Below are 18,860 nucleotides of genomic sequence, written 5' to 3' on the forward strand. Positions count from 1 at the left end.
TCCATAATCGACCCCTTAGTCTTCTTCATAATCGAAAGGAAACGAAGCATTTTACTTCAATGCAACTCGTGGTGGAGGGTACGCCTTTTGGCATTTCACAAAAAACAATACCAATCCGCACAGCTTCTGAAATACTATTTTTTTTTTTTAAAAACTCATTTCTTATCTGTCTTAAAATATGATGCCAAAAAATTGCGATTTTTTATAAAACAGTTTCCATTTTATAACGTTATTTGCTTCTCATGTAAACTTTTTGTGTTGTGGGTTACGTCTTCGGGCACTTCTGGTGACGACGATATGTATATTCTTGATTCGGGGTAAAATTCTGAGTCGATATTTGCATGTCTCTCCGTCCTTCTGTGGTAATCAATTGAGATAGGACACTAAAATATTGCATAATGCAAGTCAAGTTCGAAGATGGGTAAGGCCCTCGTTTCGGTATAGACCCCATAGAACGGTACCCACCCGATGGGTTATATCGGTCCACTTTTTGGTATAGTCCTCATATAAGGGTATATCCCGATTTCGAGTATTTTTACGTTTTACCCATATTTTCTAACCAGTTTTGCCAAATGTTGGTATTCTTAGTAAATATAAAGCCTCTTTGCAAAAAATAATAAATGTAGGTACACGTTTTGGTATAGCCTTCATATAAAGGACACATTTTCCAATTCATTAGGTTCCAATTTGGTATCTTCGTTTCTCATGTCAAAGAAGTAGCCCCCATATAAAGGCACCTCCAGATCTTACCTATTTCGAGGGTCTTGTCCACATTTTCCAATCGATTTGGCTGAAATTTTGTTTTTTGGAAGTAGAAAATCTTCCTGAAGAAAATTTCCAATAAAGGTATATATTTTGGTACCAACTAAGTCCACGTTCCCGACCGATATTGTCTGGATGGTGAAAAATTCCAAATGGAATTTATGGTATTAGGCCAGAAAAACGGAAAGCAAAAAGGGTTTGTGTTCTCAGATCAATTTTATTTTATGATAATGTTCCCATATAACGTTACCATATAACATTCCCGACTGATATTGTTTTTCGAAGTTTAGCGCTAAATATTGGGGACCCATTGCTAACTAAAACATATATATACTATGAGGGGCTCTAAAAAGGTTTGGTCTGAGAACCCAAACACCTTTTGGGGTTTTGATCTACTAACCGAGTACTATCACTCCACTTGAAATTTCCCACCCCAGACCAGAAGATGATATTTGTTGCATAGTGTAATTAATGACGTAATGGTTGGGAAAATATAATGCGGTTCGTAGAAAATATAGAATTGTCCCATTACATTTCTTCGATAGTTATCGTTAAAGTAGGTATAAAATTTGTGTTTGTGTACAAAAAAATGCAAACAAACAAATAGTAAAAATGTCGAAAATATTAGATTCCAACAGGTTCTGGATGCCGGACCCAATTTGAATAATCTGTCTTACCTTTAAAATATAATCGAAATATGTAATAATAAACTCAAACTCCAAATTATCAATTTCAAATGTATATTTATTAGATTAGTTTCAATAAATATCTGTTGTATAGATGTATACTTCATCATCTTCATAATAATTGATAATATATTAGAATGTGTGTAAGTTTGTTACACATTTACACTGCAGTATTCATATATACTTTTTTATAACGTATGCCAATGTTATTAAGGAGACCATCGTACACATCTTTACTTTAACTACCATTTTCAATTATTCTTTAAGAAAACTGCCATAAATTTCACATTAATGTTTGTAAGGACATTTGAGAGTGTTGTTATACTTAATTTTTTTATGTATGTATATGCAGTCGAACAGGGTGATAAAGAACTTGTCGGCATAAAAATTGTTATGACGCGTTTAACAAATCCGTTGTTAAAAATATGCCAAAGTAGATTATTACCAATATTCCTCCGTATAACCCTGTTAGACAACCTTTTATAATTTAATTTATATTTTTGTGTATTAACAAATTTAGCCAAAAGTTTTTTGTGTATAAATAATACCATAAAAATTGATTTAAGAATAAAAGTTAGAAAAAACGAAATATTTTTCTTGAGTTTATAAAAGTCGATGTTAAATAAAGTTTTGTATCAAAAACATAAATACAATTGTTTAACAAATTTATCATATTAGATGCTTCTTTTATTTAATACAGTAAACCTTCATTTGTAATGAACTTATAATACTTAAATAAAGAAGAAAAAAGATGGGAGAGGGGAAAATTACATATTTCTAAAAATTACTAAAATGATCCATGACTAAGGGATGGTGTAAAGTTACAATACAAAAAGAAGAGAGATACAAGGACTTTTAGAGATGCATTTGAGCAAAAGAAAAATGGGGAAGAAGGAGAAAAAAGCAAATACTACAAAAAAGAATTAATTGGAAAATAAAATTGCCATTTAAACAACTTTATAAAGTCTTTTTTAAAGCTGTAAATAGAATTGTTGTTGTTTTAGGACTTCTGATTTTATTCTATTTCAAATAATCAGAAATTTCTTTTGTTATTTGTGTGTATGTGTTTTTATTTAGGGGGAGGGGTAACTACATTTAAACCTCATCGCTTTGATTCATTTTGAGCTCATTTAGTGTAGCATTAAATCTGGACCATTCATCTCTCGATGGTTGTGCCAAATGATCAGCCACATCGTAAACATGAAGACGACCACTATCATCACCCACACATACATGCTGGCCATTTGGCATCCATGACACACGATTCAATGCTGGGGCATTTTCTACAACAACTGATGCTGTTGGTACTTCGGTATCTTGATTTAAATTCCATAAATCTAGACGACCGCTACCATCGACAGCAGCAAATAATGCCGGATGAACGGGTGACCATGCTACATCCATAACATAATCGGAATTATCTTCAAATGAATACAGAGGTTTGTTGTCTTTCAATGACCACAGCTTGATTGTCCAATCAATGGATGAGGTAAGGAACAAATGACTGAAGTCGGGTGATGATTGATTATAATGTGTTGAAATGCCAGTTACCGGGCCGATATGCTTTTCAAATGTTTCATTTACACCAGACCTAAGACCATGACGAGATGCTGAAAAAAGAAAGAGAGATAGAGGTAGAGATAGGTTTTTAATCAATTTTTTTCTTCCACACTGAGGTAATATTTTTCTATGGAAAAAAAGTAAAAGAGTGGACAGGTTCGATCGTTTGGAACTTCTTAAAAATCTCTGTGATAAAAGACCTGGTGGTGTTTCGTATTCCGCGGACGACGATGAAATTAGAGACAAGCTGGAGGGGTCTCAGGATAGCAAAAACGTTTCACAAACCAATGTTTGCATGCGTTGGATGCAGTTCTGCCAAACGCAACGTCTTTATGGACCGGAATATTTCTCTATGCCAGCACCGACTAGGCTTAGCGGGGTATATAGAATGGCGAAAAAATCACGAACACTTTGAGGCAGTGGGCGATTTGGCCTAACTCGAACCGCCATTAACAATTTTTATACTTATATAAGAAAAATATTCGTCTGATATGCAATATTTTGGAGACATCAGGAAAACAATTTATTCGGAAAGTTTATGAACAAGTTGTATGAACCGCGGGGCTGAAAACCTTTATCCACAGATTCTTTTCAAAATTGTTATCCTCTATTGCTTCTTACCTGAATACACATAGCCATCTTCACTGCCCATTACCAAACTATTAATCTCATTGGCCGGGAAGGCCATACATGTTATGGCTATGGCTTTCTTTTGACTCTGTTGTAGCTCCATTGTATCTTGAGGTTGTGACAACATATCCAAACTCCATGAACATAATTTACCATCCGATGATATAGAAATGACATTATGAGCATTTTGTGTTCCAACCATTTGTAAACAATATACAGGATGGGTGTGAGCGGCAGCACTCAATGGGGTACGTTGAATGGGTGTACGTTTTTGGACACGATTATCCCAGAGTACAACTTGACCGGAGTAGGTACCACCCAATATTAGATTTGGATTGAATTTTGCAAAACATGTAGACATCACGGCACTCTGACAATGGAAAACATCTTCGGGTGTGTGTTTTTTAAATTTAGTATTCCAAACCATGACAACACCATCGGGTTCATTGGGACTTTCCTGGGGGAGTGAAGAAGATAAAATTTAAGTATTTTAAGAAATTTAAAATTACGTACAATTTGTAGAAAATTTACCTCATTATTGTGATAGGAAGCCACTACCAGTTCGGGAAAATGAGAAGACCAATCCATGCATGTAATGCAACGATTTTTCGACCAGCGATCATCATAGAAAACACGATTCAATGATAGACGTGCATGTGATTTCTCATCGTTGGTCTCCTCATTGTCACCAATACGTATGTAGTCCGTATAAATATCAACATTCTCCGATAAGGCTCTCTCCATAATACGGCCAGCGCGTAATACAAACCTTTGGAAGTCCTCTGATAAGATAATCATCTGTTTTTGTTCCTCAGATAGTTCCTTGACTGCAAATTCAAAAACATAGGACTTGAGTTAATGAATACACATAATTGGTTGCTCTCTACTTACTCTCCTTCTTCTCTTCTTGTTCCTTCTTTTGTTCCATTGGTGTAATGGCTGGGGCAACATCCTTTACCGTTGGCAAACCATGTGTCAAATAGCCAGGTGGCAATTTAGAAGTGAAACCATCCAAATGTGGCAGCGAACTCTCTTCGTCATCTCCTTGGGCATCAAATGCAAGCACTGTTTAAGGTATAAAAACTAACACAGCTAAAGGAACATGACAATCGACAGAACAGGAACAAATTCTACTATACTTTTTTGTAATTCGTTTTCTTTCTTGTTTTTGTTTTCTCTCTCATTAATTTCGTATCCTTTCGTTTAAAATGTAAGCTTTTGAGACATGTCTAAAATAGTCTAAGTTATATTTCATATACAAATAATTCACATTTTTTAAAAAATGAGTTTGTTTAAAAAATTACTAATTTAAAGGTATATTTCGTGTGTTTTGGATGGATGTGGGTATGGAAAACAAACAATAATGAAATGAGAAATGGGGAATAGAAATAAAGAAAATATAGTTTTAATTTTCTTTTTAACTTACAACAGATTCAAAATGTTTTTTAACGGGATTAATGTGGACCTCAACCATTAATAAATGGAAGTGATTGCACGTAAAACAATGATTTCACTGCTTCTGTTGCATTAGATCAAGAGAAGTCGATCTTTCATCACTTAATGGGGAATAAGCATACACATAATAAATAGCATTTAGCCTCCAGTTATAATGCGGCAGGTCGGGTAAGCTATGCCGCGTCAGTATGGTCCGCAAATATAAGTTCAACACAATGGAAGAATATTCAAACCTTTCAGAATGCCGCCTTGACAGCTTTAACATTAGCAGACAAAAATTCTTCCAGTAAAGCAACACAATGTCATGCTTTTGTTGCAGTACTTGCTTGGGTGTTACCGTGAAAGCCATCCCATTCAATATATGGTGGATAGGACCCCCAACCAGACATGTTAGGAGGAATCTTCATGATCTAGAAAGAGAGGTCCAACGTTATAAGAGAGAACCCCTAGATCAAAAAGCCTATCAAACATCACAGCTGAGAAGCTTCAACGACAAACCAGACTAGTTTTGGCTCGGGATGGTGCAGCCGTCTGATCGAGGATCCCGAGCAACTTTTCAACTGCCCTGCCAAACCTACTCAACTAACTCCAGTAAATCGAAGCAGCCGCATTCCTAGAACTGGAGATAGACCGAGAGCCATATTAAGCAGAAATACGAACATACATACATAATAAATACTGTTACAACAACAATAAGGGGACGGGCCCTCCTTATGATAAAAAATTTTCATACATTTTTTAGGTCTTTTGCTTCCAAAAGGTGATATTTTGTCTAGCCGGCCCTCGAATGAATTTCGGAGTTCGTTCATACGGTATACAATGGGTACACGAAAGTAATGGGCAGGGCAAAATAAAACAGTGTACTGTACAATCTCCCAACATATTCACCGATGATCATACTATTATGTTCTTAACTAGGAAAATCACCTGTGATAAGACCTGTTTCGGAAGAGATTAGTGACCTGATGGCCAAGCCATCGCTGCTTACGCAAAGTGCAGCAGAGAACTAAATCACCACCATAGGTTTTACACACAAGCTGCGTAAGCGCAAGTAACACAAATGCCTATGCTCGCGAGCATAGGATCTTTTCTCTACTGGCCAACAATGGATTAGTGTAATCAACTGCCACAGGGAATCTACATTTCTCGCGGACAAAAATTGACTACGGGGATGTTTTCTAAAAAAATTAAGAGAGTTGGAAAATGCAAGAAGGTTACGGGGCAGCATCTAAATAACCATTAGTGGCGGGTTTTGCTGATCACACCCCGCGCCATCATGCGATCGTGAACAAATCTCTCTCACAGATGTGGGTGTATTGACATCTGTGGTCGAAGGTACTGCGACAAGCACATGGACTCATGACAAATATAGCGAGGAGGAGACTGAGAAAAAACTAAGGGAAACTTCATGCTCGACCCAGCCTTCAGATACAGGTAGCGTCTCAGACACCAAATGCGATAGCGAAAGCAAAACAACACTCTCTCCATATCTTCGGCAGCGGGGAAGCTGATCATATCAGCCGATGTGCAGAACACTGAAAATCCGAGGAAGAAGAAAAAGCGGCCACACCTTCAAACCGTTGTGGAAATCCCAAATAAAGAGGAGGAAACAACAAGAATTATGAAACAGCTGTCTGGCACCTTCAAAAAAACTGACGCCGCAGAAAAGGAAGAGGGCTTCGCAGACCGGTACGGCGTCGCCATCTTACGCCAAGGTAACAAAGAAACGCTATAGGTACGCCATTGCTATTCAGTGAACAATACCAATAGAGGTTCCAAAGACATCTTCAAGACATTGAGGAAATGGCCAAAAACAATGGACCCTCTAAGGCAGCCGGTGGTGATCCAATTTAAATCATGAGCAGGGTCAAAGATGGCATGATGGTGTTCTAATTTGCAAATATTGCCGCCCTCAAGAATATAGTCAAGCTGGTGAGGAAAGACTAAATTCCTCAACAACAAAAGCCAAAATAAACAAAGAAGAGGGTAGTCAATACTAAAAATAGCGACACACAAGAAGCCCGTTTTCTGGGTGACCAATAATGGACGTCATTCAGATAAACATCCATGAAGTACACCAGTCTCATCAACCAAAACCTGTTCGGCCCTCACAGCAGTCGGATGTATGCTCCGGGACCGACGCAAGGTTTATCTTGCCCAAGGACTGCTACATCCCTAACACAGGAACAAAATTATGTATACGTATACCCCTTACAACCACTATCCAATTGTTTTTCTGTCTGCTCTGTCTCCCCCTACTCTGCGCCGACGACATTGAAAGTAATACAGGTACATCGTAGAGACTATTCATTGATGTGCAATAGATGCCACCAATTTATACACTTGAGATGATTACTCAAACTTCTACTCCACAAATGAGGATCACCCCAACTGTATAACGGCAACATGCCGCAGTTCCCCGAACAGCCCGGACCTGGTTGCGGATACATCCTGGCACGCGGACATAGCGCTGAATTCGGATCCCGTCACTGTCAGAATCAACCTGACAAAAACATACATCCTTCCGAAGACAAAATGTTAACTTCAATAAGGCAGACAGGGACATAATCTGTAAATTTACCGAAAATTATTTCTTCACCTTGCCGCCTTCAACATCAGCCGTAGCGGGGGAAACAGCTTTTAGCTAGGTACTACATACTCGGGGCTTGCAGGAGGCACATACCAGAGGGTAGGATCAAGAAATTAAGGAACAACTTTCTGAGAGAAGCCTCCAAGCTCGCAGATCAAAGGAATGCTATCCGAAAAGAAAACCAAGTCGATGAAAGGATCCAACCCCTCAATAAAGAGATCTAAAAACTGGTGTCTGCCTAAAAGAGAGACTTATGTCACAAACACCTCGACGTATCAAATGTCGAATCCAAGAAGCTGTGGAAAACAATTAGAACCCTTTAAAATCCCAGGCGCATCGACTAGATAGTCACAACATTTGGGGTCAGAACTCCGAAAACGCCATCCCGTACTGCAACTGATTTCTGCAAACAGTTTGTACAGCTCCCCAAATGCCTGATCCAGCATAACTGAAGGTTTGCAAAAGAACAATCCATGTCGAACTAGATCTGTCTATGGCATTTGATACGGTAGTCACACCACCCTTTTAACAGCCTTACAAGATGATTGACTAACTACATGCCCGGTAGATAATCCTATGTAGAATTCAGGGCACACAGACCCCAAGGAAATATAATTAGTGCATCAGGGATGTGTTCTATCCCATACTGTACAACTTCTAGGGTTCCAAAGCTCCCCTCACATAAAAGTAGAGTCCTACGCAGACGACTGCACTAGAGAACTATCTAAATAACTACCTCCCTCGGTTAAAAGATTTATTTTCAAGCTCTTCAACTCTTCGCCTACAAATCCACCGCGACCATAATAACGTCGTGGACAAAAGAAGTTAATCTAAATCTTGACATTCATATTGGGAATCAAAGCGTAAAAAATCCTCAAAGCCTTAGCCGGTAGCGCCACTTGGGGGAAAAATACACTCCCGCTCATCTGAATAGGTTTGAAAATTTTTCTTTTTTTTTATCTTGAAGTCTCTTCAGCTGTGTTTGGATTACAGGTCCATACTATACAGTTTTTGAGAGTCCTATACTATATACTATGCTACAACATTAAAAAAAAAATCATAACGGTGTTGCCATATTTTCGGAAATATCCCTTTTATAATAAAAATGTACCAAAAAAGTGCTAAATTTTTGGCCCATCTAAATAGGTTTGAATCAAATAAAATTGAAACAAGGTACTACCTATGCAAATTTTGCCCAGTTTTTTTGCTTTAATTTAGTAAAATGGAATATTTCGGTAATTCCGACAAAAAGTTTGACTCACTTTATTAGGTACGTGGGTTCAAATTTCAACCTGGGAAAGTTACCAAGAACTTTCGTATAAAATCAAGAAATATTTCAACAAAAACATTTTATAACCATATCTTAAATGACTTTTTGATTTCGTCAGTTTATAAACCTTAATATTATGGTTAACACTTGGTATTTGCTCTCAGACAATTTTCGAAGCTCAGAAGTGGTCTTACGAAATCAAAAAGTCATTTATGCTATGGTTATAAAAATATATTTTTTTAATATTTCTTGATTTTATATGAAAGTTATTGGTAACTTTTCCAGGTTGACATTTGAACCCAGTCAAACTTTTTTTCGGATTTACCGAAATATTCCATTTTACTAAATTAAAGTAAAAAACTGGGCAAAATTGTCAAATATTATTTGATACAAAAAATTTTGCGTTTTTGTTTTTGTACATTTTTATTATAACAGACATATTATCTGAAAATATGGCAACACCGTTATGATTTTTCTTTTGAATATTGGCAAAGTATAGGATTTTCAAAAACTATATAGTATGGACCTGTAACCCAAACACAATGTGTTCAAACCTATTTCGATTTATAAAACTATTGGGCGTCCCCTAATGGATTATTGCCTATTAAAGGCACCACAGGAACATCTCCACCACGAGACTTAGGTGTTACCTGTTAAAGAGCTTTGAACCTTACTCACGGGGCAGCACGCGATAAAACTTTTTTGTAATTTGTTTTTCATATGAATAGTATTACGTGCAAAATTACCGTCTACAAACCCTGTTTTTATTAAAGCCATAGGAACATAGGAACAAAAGTGACTGAGGTATGAGCGTCGGAAGGGAAAAATTTATGAACCGATCGTCACATAATTTTGTGAGCTTATTTAAAACATAAAGATATATTCTTTCATTTTTTAATATTAGGTTTTACGAAAATGGGGAACAAAAAAGTAAAAATTTCGATTTTTGGCTTAAAAACCTGGTCTGGTCATAAAACAGACCAAAAATTGATTAATGAAGGAATTTTCATGTCCTTGATAATCCCGCACCGATTTCAAAACTAAATATCGAGAAACACGCGCATAAAGATTGTATGGTACATACAAATCACAATTATTTTTCCCTTCCAACGCTCATACCTCAGTCAATTTTGTTCCGATCGACTTCAACAGTTGTGAAACCGTCATTGTGTCGTTAAGTTGGGGAACTTGACATGTTATTTTTAGATTACTCCTGTCAAACCTGATCTGAATCAAAATTTGTAGATCTTTTACAATATCGCATCTCAGAATTTCTTCCTTACTCTCACAAAGCAAGCACCATTTCATTTTTCTGTTTTACCTGTTATCCATTTTTCGCATTTCCTATCTAGGATTCTAGGAATCCCGAATGAACAAAGTGAACCACAAAGATTTCAAGTGAAATGTCTATCAGCTCATTCAGATTCATTAAACAATCCTGACCTAAAATCGTTGTTTAGCAATTTTTGTGTGTTTATAAAAAATGATATGTAATTTAAGAAAGTAATCAAAGAAAGGAAAAGATACACAATAGAAAGCTTGAGAATTCAACAAAAAATAGAGAGGACAATGAACGTTAAAGAAGATACAAATAACATTAGCATTAGTTACCGCGTTGCAATATAGTATAATCGATCTGTGATTCTAATTTTAAGTTGTGTTTGTTATTAAATGTGCTTCTTGACAAAAACCTTCATGTAAAATATACTTTATTCATTGTAAGTAAATTATAATTTCATGAAGATTAGATTTTAATTTGATGTTTTTAATAAAATAGACGTATCCCCTGAAGATGTCAACAAATATTGACGAAACGTCGGGACAAATGAAATAAAAAGGAATTTTTATTTACAAACACTTAGGTCTAAAGAGCTTAAATAACACAACGATATGTAATTTAGTTTTGCAAACGATTTAATATTGTAAATAATTTATTTAAATATTGTTTATATACAGAAATTATTTCTTTTATATACAAAATTTAATGTGAATATATGAGAAGAAATTGTAATGCCAAAAAATGCGATTTGTGCCAAGTTAGAAAAATGTTAAAATGCAGCTTTTTTGGTATGGCAATAAAAATTTGAAATTAATAACTAAATCATTAAAAGCGTGCAAAATAGGGTTAAAAACATATGGACAAACACACAATGAAACATTTCGAATCTGCAAAGTTTTAAAAGAAAATATCAAACTAAATAAAGAAAAATTTACATTTATATAAAAAGGAAAATAATGTGTTTTAATGTTGTTGTTCTTTGTTGGTTGTTGCTGTTTGTTGCTGTTTGTTTGTTTTACCACACATATAAATTTACCTTTAGAGGTGCAGAGATATCTGTTTTGCAAGAGCTTGAAAATGAAAAACAATATTTATGGCTCGATTATGTATGATAACCAAATGTCGAGTAATGGAATTTTGAAATATTTGTTGGTAATATTTTTTTAAGATTCTTTGCATTTCACATTCGAACCACAAATTATGATTTCAAAAAAAGAAGAAGAATATGAAAATATAGAAAAACGTATATTTTTGTTGTTCTTGTTTTATGTATTAGTTTTGAAATTATACACACACAAAATCAAATTGCAACTTTGTACAATAAAGTCTTGCCTGTTTAGGTACCTTTAAAGCCAATTTTTGAATTGTTGATGTACGGTTAATGTGATATCAAAAAGTTATCATTGCACAGTGGATTTTGAATGACACCAAAACATTTACATAATTTTGTGGATAACGTATAGAATTTTGATATAGAAAGCCGAAAACAAATATAATTTTTTTTGCGTGGTTCAGTGCAATTTAAACTAATTGACAAAATGTTTATATATTTTAATGATTTAAAGTGTTTATTTTTTTAACAAAAATTCTCCACCCAATTTTTTTGATTTCAATTCGAATTATATTGTAAATTCTTTTTTTTAATATTAATATTAAATATATATAGAGAAAATTTAACAATAATTTGTCTTAAAATTAATATTCATCATTTAAAGGGTGCATATTTTGGACGCAGAGGTTATAAATATGAGTAGATAGAAAGATGTCGCCATCGATGAAGAGGGAGGATTCACTTTTTTGTTGTAATTTTAGTTTATTTTACAGGTATACCGATCATTGAATACAAATTAGGAACATTTGTTGGTTATTCAGTGTGTGTGTTTTTTGCCAAAAAATTAATTTTAAAATTGTAAAGAATTGTTTATATTTCATGGTCATTGTTTGAACTTATTTGTGTGTATGTGTAAAGAGAGTGTTATGAGGTATGATGAGACGAAATATTACAAAGAAATATGTTATGAATTATTACCCAGATTGTACTTAATCAAAAATATACAGGAATGTCATGTAAATTCTTTCAAGGATCACACAAACTGTCTTATTAATCAGCCTTCCGTTACAATTTACATGACGGACTTTATACAGTTGATTTATTTTTATCTTACTAAAGAATTTATTATTGGAAACATATACATATCAAAAATAAATTTTCCATACAACAAAATATTACAGAAGGGAGAAGATTTTTTAAATACAAAGTAAATTTTTTTTTATACCCTACACCATTATATGGGAAAGAAGCCTATTGTTTTTGGTTATGGTCGGATAATTTCAGGGGTCGGTCGGAATGGACAAAAAACTTATCTCCTATCCTAACTTATCTCCGCTTCTATAAGGGGTATACCAAAAGCAAAATTGGCAATGAAAGTAGAAAATATCACATTTTCAACGAGGTTGTAGTTGATCAACAACGGAGATATCGCAATAGTCGCTAATCCAACTAAATTGTTCATTTTTTCAATGACGAATATCGAAGCTCTACTTAGGAACCTTTCAAAAGCAATGTATGTAGAAAACCCCACCTTTACAATGATGCAAAGTAGGTTGGCGTAGGTGGTCAAACAACGGAGATATCGCAATAGTCGGTAAACCATTCCATTTTCCATTTCCTTTTTTTTTTGTAATCATGCTACATGTCACAATTTTTATCGGATCGTCACGAAATATTGGGTGTTGATGGGGCCGGATAATATTTCCTAAAAGAAATGTTTACCAGTGAAAAGCTTATGCACAGGGTAATGGTGTAGGGTATCACATAGACGGCCGTTCCGACTACAGCTTTTGCTCACTTGTTTTTAATATATGTTTTTCGATATATTTATTATTCCACAGTTACTAAATTTTATGAAATTGCAAATTTAGTGGACTAGAACTTTTGTGGAACAACATGGAACAATTTTCTGTTTGCACAGAAAGATGTCCGAGAGTCTCCGTTTTTAGTCCATATATACTTTTGTACCAGTCCCGTTCCGTCCGTTTAACACTTTTTAATTTATTGAAATTATATGGATAAAAATGTGTGTTTTTTTCCATACCGTTTCCAATATAAATTACAGCTTTTTTACGCAAATGGAAATTTTCGAGGTACATGTGTTTTTATACGAGTTATATAAGATTTGTGAAAACCCAAGGAGTACTTTTTAAATTTTTGAAAAAAAAAATTTTTTTGAAAAAATTAAAATTTTTTGTAATTTTTTTTTTTAATTTGTGAAGTTTTTTTTTCGATTTTTTTTAGTTTTTTTTTTGTATTTTTATATTTTGTTTATTGGCGTTTGACCATTTTTAATATATGTAGGAAGATATAAAAAACACAAAAACACTCATATTTTGATGAAAAATAGTAAAAAAAACTCAAAAGTTTAACTTTGACCTTGATTTTCTCTGCAACTACAAGACCGTATTTGAAAGCTGATTGTGTTATCTGTTCAAAAAAAAAAAAAAAAAGAATTATGAAAATCTTTAATTGTTCAAAAGTTACAAAATTTTGACCAGAAAAAAAAACGATTCTGAACCAATGTGCGCCGTCTGGAGTTTGTGGAATACAGGAGACTTAGAGGTTAAACAGTTCCGGAGATATGACCCCAACTTGGGGAACTCCCTGTTTCCTCTACGGAGCATAGACATCTTGTTCCTGAATTCCACGACTGACGTCCACATATATAATTGATTATCCAACATTTCAAATGTCAATGTCATCGAACAGCGTGGAGTGCTTGACAGTATCAGGTTTTTGATAAGTCGACCGCCACCATCACTGTTATATCGTACGGCTTGCTGTGGTTGAGTCCTCGACTACTATGTGTGGAGATGGCCTGCAGCGCTGTTGTGCTGTGCTGCTACGGAACCCATGCTGATAATCGGCAACTGGATAGCTATTTCTGACGTTGGAGCGTGTAAAAGCCTCAATAGTCTTTGCTACGGCGACAAAAGCGAAATCGGTCTACACGATTCACTCTTATTGGCAACTTTGCCTTCCCAACGCTTGTGATGATTTAGCGGTCCTGATGAAATTCGCAACATCGTCGATTGTAAATGTTAGTGCTTCCCCCTCGGCCGAAAGAGATTTAATGCGATGCAGTAATCTTCTCTTCGCCCTATCACTCCCGCGGTGCTCGACAAAATGTCTATGGAAATAACTTGGTCACTTCTTCGGATCAGTCAACGCAACGTGCTACCCGAATTCGGTAATTGGCGAACTCTCTGAAACTACGCCAATCACTCTCCTCTAATTCTGGTAGGGATGTCCTCATTGACTGTGCAAAACGTAGAGCTATCAATCTGTTCGGCCAGCGCTATACCCTTCTAGCCACTGCCGAAGACAGAATGCCACAACTTAAAATGGGTAATTAAGTCCCCAAGACCTGTCGGTTATGACCCTCCAAAAACGTGCTTATGTCTACATCGGCAGTTCAACATCTGACTGCTACTCCCATACATTCCATGTACGGGTCATTACAGCCAGACTCAAGCGATACTACAAATTGTCTGAAAGAGATTTCGTGCAAACATACTTGGGTCTAAACCCATTATTTTGATGAAGCACATTTTTAGTCGTATCAAATTGTATATACCTTCTTTAGCCTGAAGGTTGAGTGTAAAATTAGCCTAAAGCCTGAGGGTATAAAAACTTGAATTAGGGAATCGGTTAAAATGCGATGGGATTTGGAAGGCTTTCCAACTACACCTGAAGTGGGCGCACTACATATATCTATTGATATTTTAAACCACCTACATTTTGTATAGACAGTATTCCTAATGCACACCAAGCGTGTTTATACCATAGCCGACCAAGAAGAGCGAGCGCTTAAATTGTTTATGTGTGGGTAAAATTACACTGACAGAACAGAGCAGGGTCATGATTTTCATATTGAGTATGAAATGAAAAACACAGGAAAAAAGTTGTCACGGCGTGTTAGCGTTCAGAGCCAAACATAGTGGTGGGTGTGTGGGTTCGAATCGTCGGCTTTCCTTTTTCATTTGCATCATAAAAAAAAAAATAATACTAAAAATGATCTTCGCCTAAAAAAAAAACAAAGCGGCATCAACCTGCTTGCATGACATTCAGTACAAGACTGAAGTAAAAAAATCAAAACATTTGCTCTCTTACTTTGCGTTCGGATCGCGTGTGTGTGATTTGCCGAAAAACTTCGTAACCATATCAATACCAACGAACGGGTTTGGTTTGTACCCTACACCACCATGTGGTAAGGAGTGTTATGTTTTTGTGCATTTGTATGTAACATACAAAAGGGAACGAAATAGACCCATAGTTCCTTCTAGGCATATGCATAGCCCCAGCTGAATCGGACAAAAAATGCGACCGATTCAGCTAGGGACTACAATTTTTTTAGCCATAGGAAGAACGCTATTGCTTTTGGTGAAAATCGGTTCAGATTTGGATATAGCTCCCATATATATTTTCGGCCGCTTTGACGAATTTGCTGAACTACCAACGCTATATACATACGTCCGATTTTAATGAATTTTGAATGTGTGACTGAATAGAAATAAGTGTGCCAAATTATATCGAAATCGGTTCAGATTTGAATATAGCTCCCATATATATTTTCGGCCGATTTAACGTATTTGCTGCACCAAACACACTATATATGTCCGATTTTTATGAAATTTGGAATGTTTGACTGAATTCGGTCTAGAAATAAGTGTGCCAAATTATATCGAAATCGGTTCAGATTTGGATATAGCTCCTATATATATTTTGGGCCGATTTCACGCATTTTCTGTACCAAACACGCTATATATGTATGTCCGAAATTTAGAATGTGTGACTGAATTCGGTCTAGAAATAAATGTGCCAAATTATATCGAAATCGGTTCAGATTTGGATATAGCTCCCATATATTTTACATATTCAAAGTGGTGTAGGGTATTATATAGTCGGCCCCGCCCGACTTTGATCCTTTCCTTACTGGTTATTATTGCATTTGCCTTTATCTCTTTCACACGCTCTACGTGAACAGACTATGTCTTGGTTTGATACCTTATAATACACTTTTAATTACAGATTGGGATGCATAGTGGATGTTGAAAATGGATGGAGGCAAAGGTTTACCTTGCAGTCATTTGAATATAAATTTATCTTTCAAACTACAGAGATAATGGAGCATTCTAAAATCCTTAAAAGTCCCTAAGTATGGAGATTAATGTTTGGTTAGTGGAGATCATTCGCATACAATGCTCGTCGCACTAAAAGCTAGCTTTGTCTACGTCACTTTCATGTCCAACTTATGGTACCATTCAGTTTGAGCGTCAAGGTTTTGTGTACATTTGTTTTGTCATCTTGGGCGATATCTTACGGAACCGCTCTTCAATTCTTTAATTATCTTTCTGGGCATATATAACACATTTCTGTCTAATATTTCATAATAATTATTTAAATATCATAGATATGGATTCAAAACTTTTCCGTCTAGGTGTGTACATTTTTTGGGTAATGCTAAAATATTATGGTCACATTATTTGTGTTATTATTCACATATTTGTGTAAAGCGTGTGTTATTTAGAGGGAAAAAGACACGACAGTAGCTGTGTTAATGCATGCTTTATATTTAAACGTGATTAGCAATATGTAGGTAAGTATATGTAATTTATAGTAGAAAAAGTCATGAAAATGTTGAAGCATTTTTAAAATGTTTTTTTGTTTTTAGAATTTACCAACACCAAATTCACTCACCTGAGAAAATAGTATTTCCCATAGATCATATTTTAAACATACACCAATATAGTAGAGGGATTCCAGCTTTCCACAACGTTGGGGGACAATTCATTCAACTCAGACTTCGGCTTTAGTAAAATTGTGATTGTAAAATATTGACTCTTTGAACCTCACGGTTTTATTTATACGGTTATCAGATGGAAAGCTAACAGTATTTTTCTTCTCCGAATACTGTTTTTACAATTTGGAAGGAAATTTATTGTACATTTTGTTTGCTTTATCTTTCAAGAGTTAGAATTAACAATTCATCATTACATCGATTCTCGTCTCAATTTTGTCATATGATTGTCCGATAACCTTTAGTTGTTGCTACAGCATTCCAATAACAGTTGAATTCATGTTTTTTAATATACAGACACATTTAAAAATGCTTCAATGTTTTTATAACTTGTGATACAGATCTCTCGAAGGGACATAACAATTCGTGCAATTTGCATGAATCAGTAAAAAAGCCAAGACAATGGTAGAAAAAAGTGGTTATGAAAATAGACATATACAAAAGCATTAACACAGATAACGATGAAATAGTGAATAAAGTTTACATATAAAAAATAGTACCTACAGAAAATTTAGTTCTTGAATATTTCATATTTGAGAGTATGGAGGAGTGCATGTTATTATTTCAAATGTCATGATATATGATTAATTATTTTTGGAAACCCCAAAATATTGTTGTTGCTTTTGAAAACTACTAAAAGAAAGACAAGTTTCCATATTGTTAACAACTTTTGTTTAATATCAAAACGCAGAATTTTGACGTTCCTATTTTGCTTCATGTCGATTTATTCCGTTTACTGTGGAGACAAATTTCAAAAGAGTACCTACCTGTGAACTCATCCTCCCATTCTAAACCCGGATTTAGATTGTATTCATCTTGAAAAATAGAAAATCAAAAAAAGAAAGAAGTTGCAACATTGTTGTTCGTTGATAGTATTTCAAAAAAATTGCAAGAAGTTTCGAGTTTGAAGAAAAATGTTTGAGTTAAAGTAATAAAACTAAAGAAAAAATGTACGAAAAAAAGAAAATAATGTGGAACCCCATATATATTTTTGAGAACTAGCTCACTAACCATTAAGTATGTGCGTAAAGATTTAGGAGTAGAATTGAGGATGCAATTGAAGTAGTACACAATTTCACATACACAACAAAATATTTTCATTTGAAATTCAAATAATTCCACAAGGAAATTAATATTTTTGCATTTCGTAGGAAAAATATCAGAAAATTATAAAGTTTAGAACAAATGCTTAGTATTTAGCACTAAGAGGAGTAACCCGTACATCTTCATTGTGGCTTCCGACGAATGAATTGGAAAGAGGTGTATGAACAAAATAAAAAAACATTTTTTTAACATATTGAGGTCCAAACTGGATATAGAAATAAAATCGTCGGTGTGTGGTGAGCTACGGCGTGTGGTATGCAAATGTTAGCGCTACACAGTGGAAGAATATTCAAACCTACCAGAATGGCAACCTGAAGACTGCAACAGGGTGCCTCATGACACCAGTGGATGAGAAGACGACGATTTTACTGGTACATTAAAACAAAAAAAATGTTGTCGTTAGAGTATCTGCTTGGGTGTATCCGGCGTGAGCATCCCTGTCATGTTGATGGTGTCCCACAGAAAGCAGTTTATCTCCTATACAATGACTTCTTTAGTGAACGGGATACTATGACGTAGTCATTCTAAACAGTGGGAAATTTTTGTCCACGCTGTCTGAACTGATGCAGGGTGCAGCGGCAAATGTGGAAAAGGAATACTGAGGAGCGCAAATTGCCTAAAACGGATTTCGTCCAAACATACTTGGGGTATACACATACCTCCACTAACA

The 18,860-nt window shown here is 35.2% G+C and overlaps 1 protein-coding gene across 50 annotated transcripts in view; it reads right to left on the reverse strand.

Annotated features, from left to right (window-relative positions):
- Positions 1 to 1,488: 1,488 nt before the first annotated feature.
- sw (cytoplasmic dynein 1 intermediate chain short wing) overlaps positions 1,489 to 18,860 on the reverse strand; it is a 29,485-nt gene continuing 12,113 nt past the window's right edge. For 20 of the 50 annotated variants that reach the window (XM_073972983.1, XM_073972965.1, XM_073972952.1 and 17 more), the window contains 5 exons: positions 17,854 to 17,901; positions 4,530 to 4,679; positions 4,170 to 4,465; positions 3,630 to 4,095; positions 1,489 to 3,058 (listed from right to left, as the gene is read on the reverse strand). In XM_073972983.1, coding sequence (XP_073829084.1) covers positions 2,544 to 3,058; positions 3,630 to 4,095; positions 4,170 to 4,465; positions 4,530 to 4,679; positions 17,854 to 17,901 — 1,475 coding nt within the window. In that variant the 3' untranslated portion in view covers positions 1,489 to 2,543. Of the gene's footprint in view, positions 3,059 to 3,629; positions 4,096 to 4,169; positions 4,466 to 4,529; positions 4,704 to 17,853; positions 17,902 to 18,860 lie in introns of all 50 variants that reach the window. The other 30 variants (XM_073972956.1, XM_073972976.1, XM_073972945.1 and 27 more) reach the window with 3 other exon arrangements.

This window comes from Musca autumnalis, unplaced genomic scaffold (assembly GCF_047663935.1).
Source record: "Musca autumnalis isolate F117 unplaced genomic scaffold, ASM4766393v1 scaffold_3, whole genome shotgun sequence".
NCBI classification, from domain to species: Eukaryota; Metazoa; Arthropoda; class Insecta; order Diptera; family Muscidae; genus Musca; species Musca autumnalis.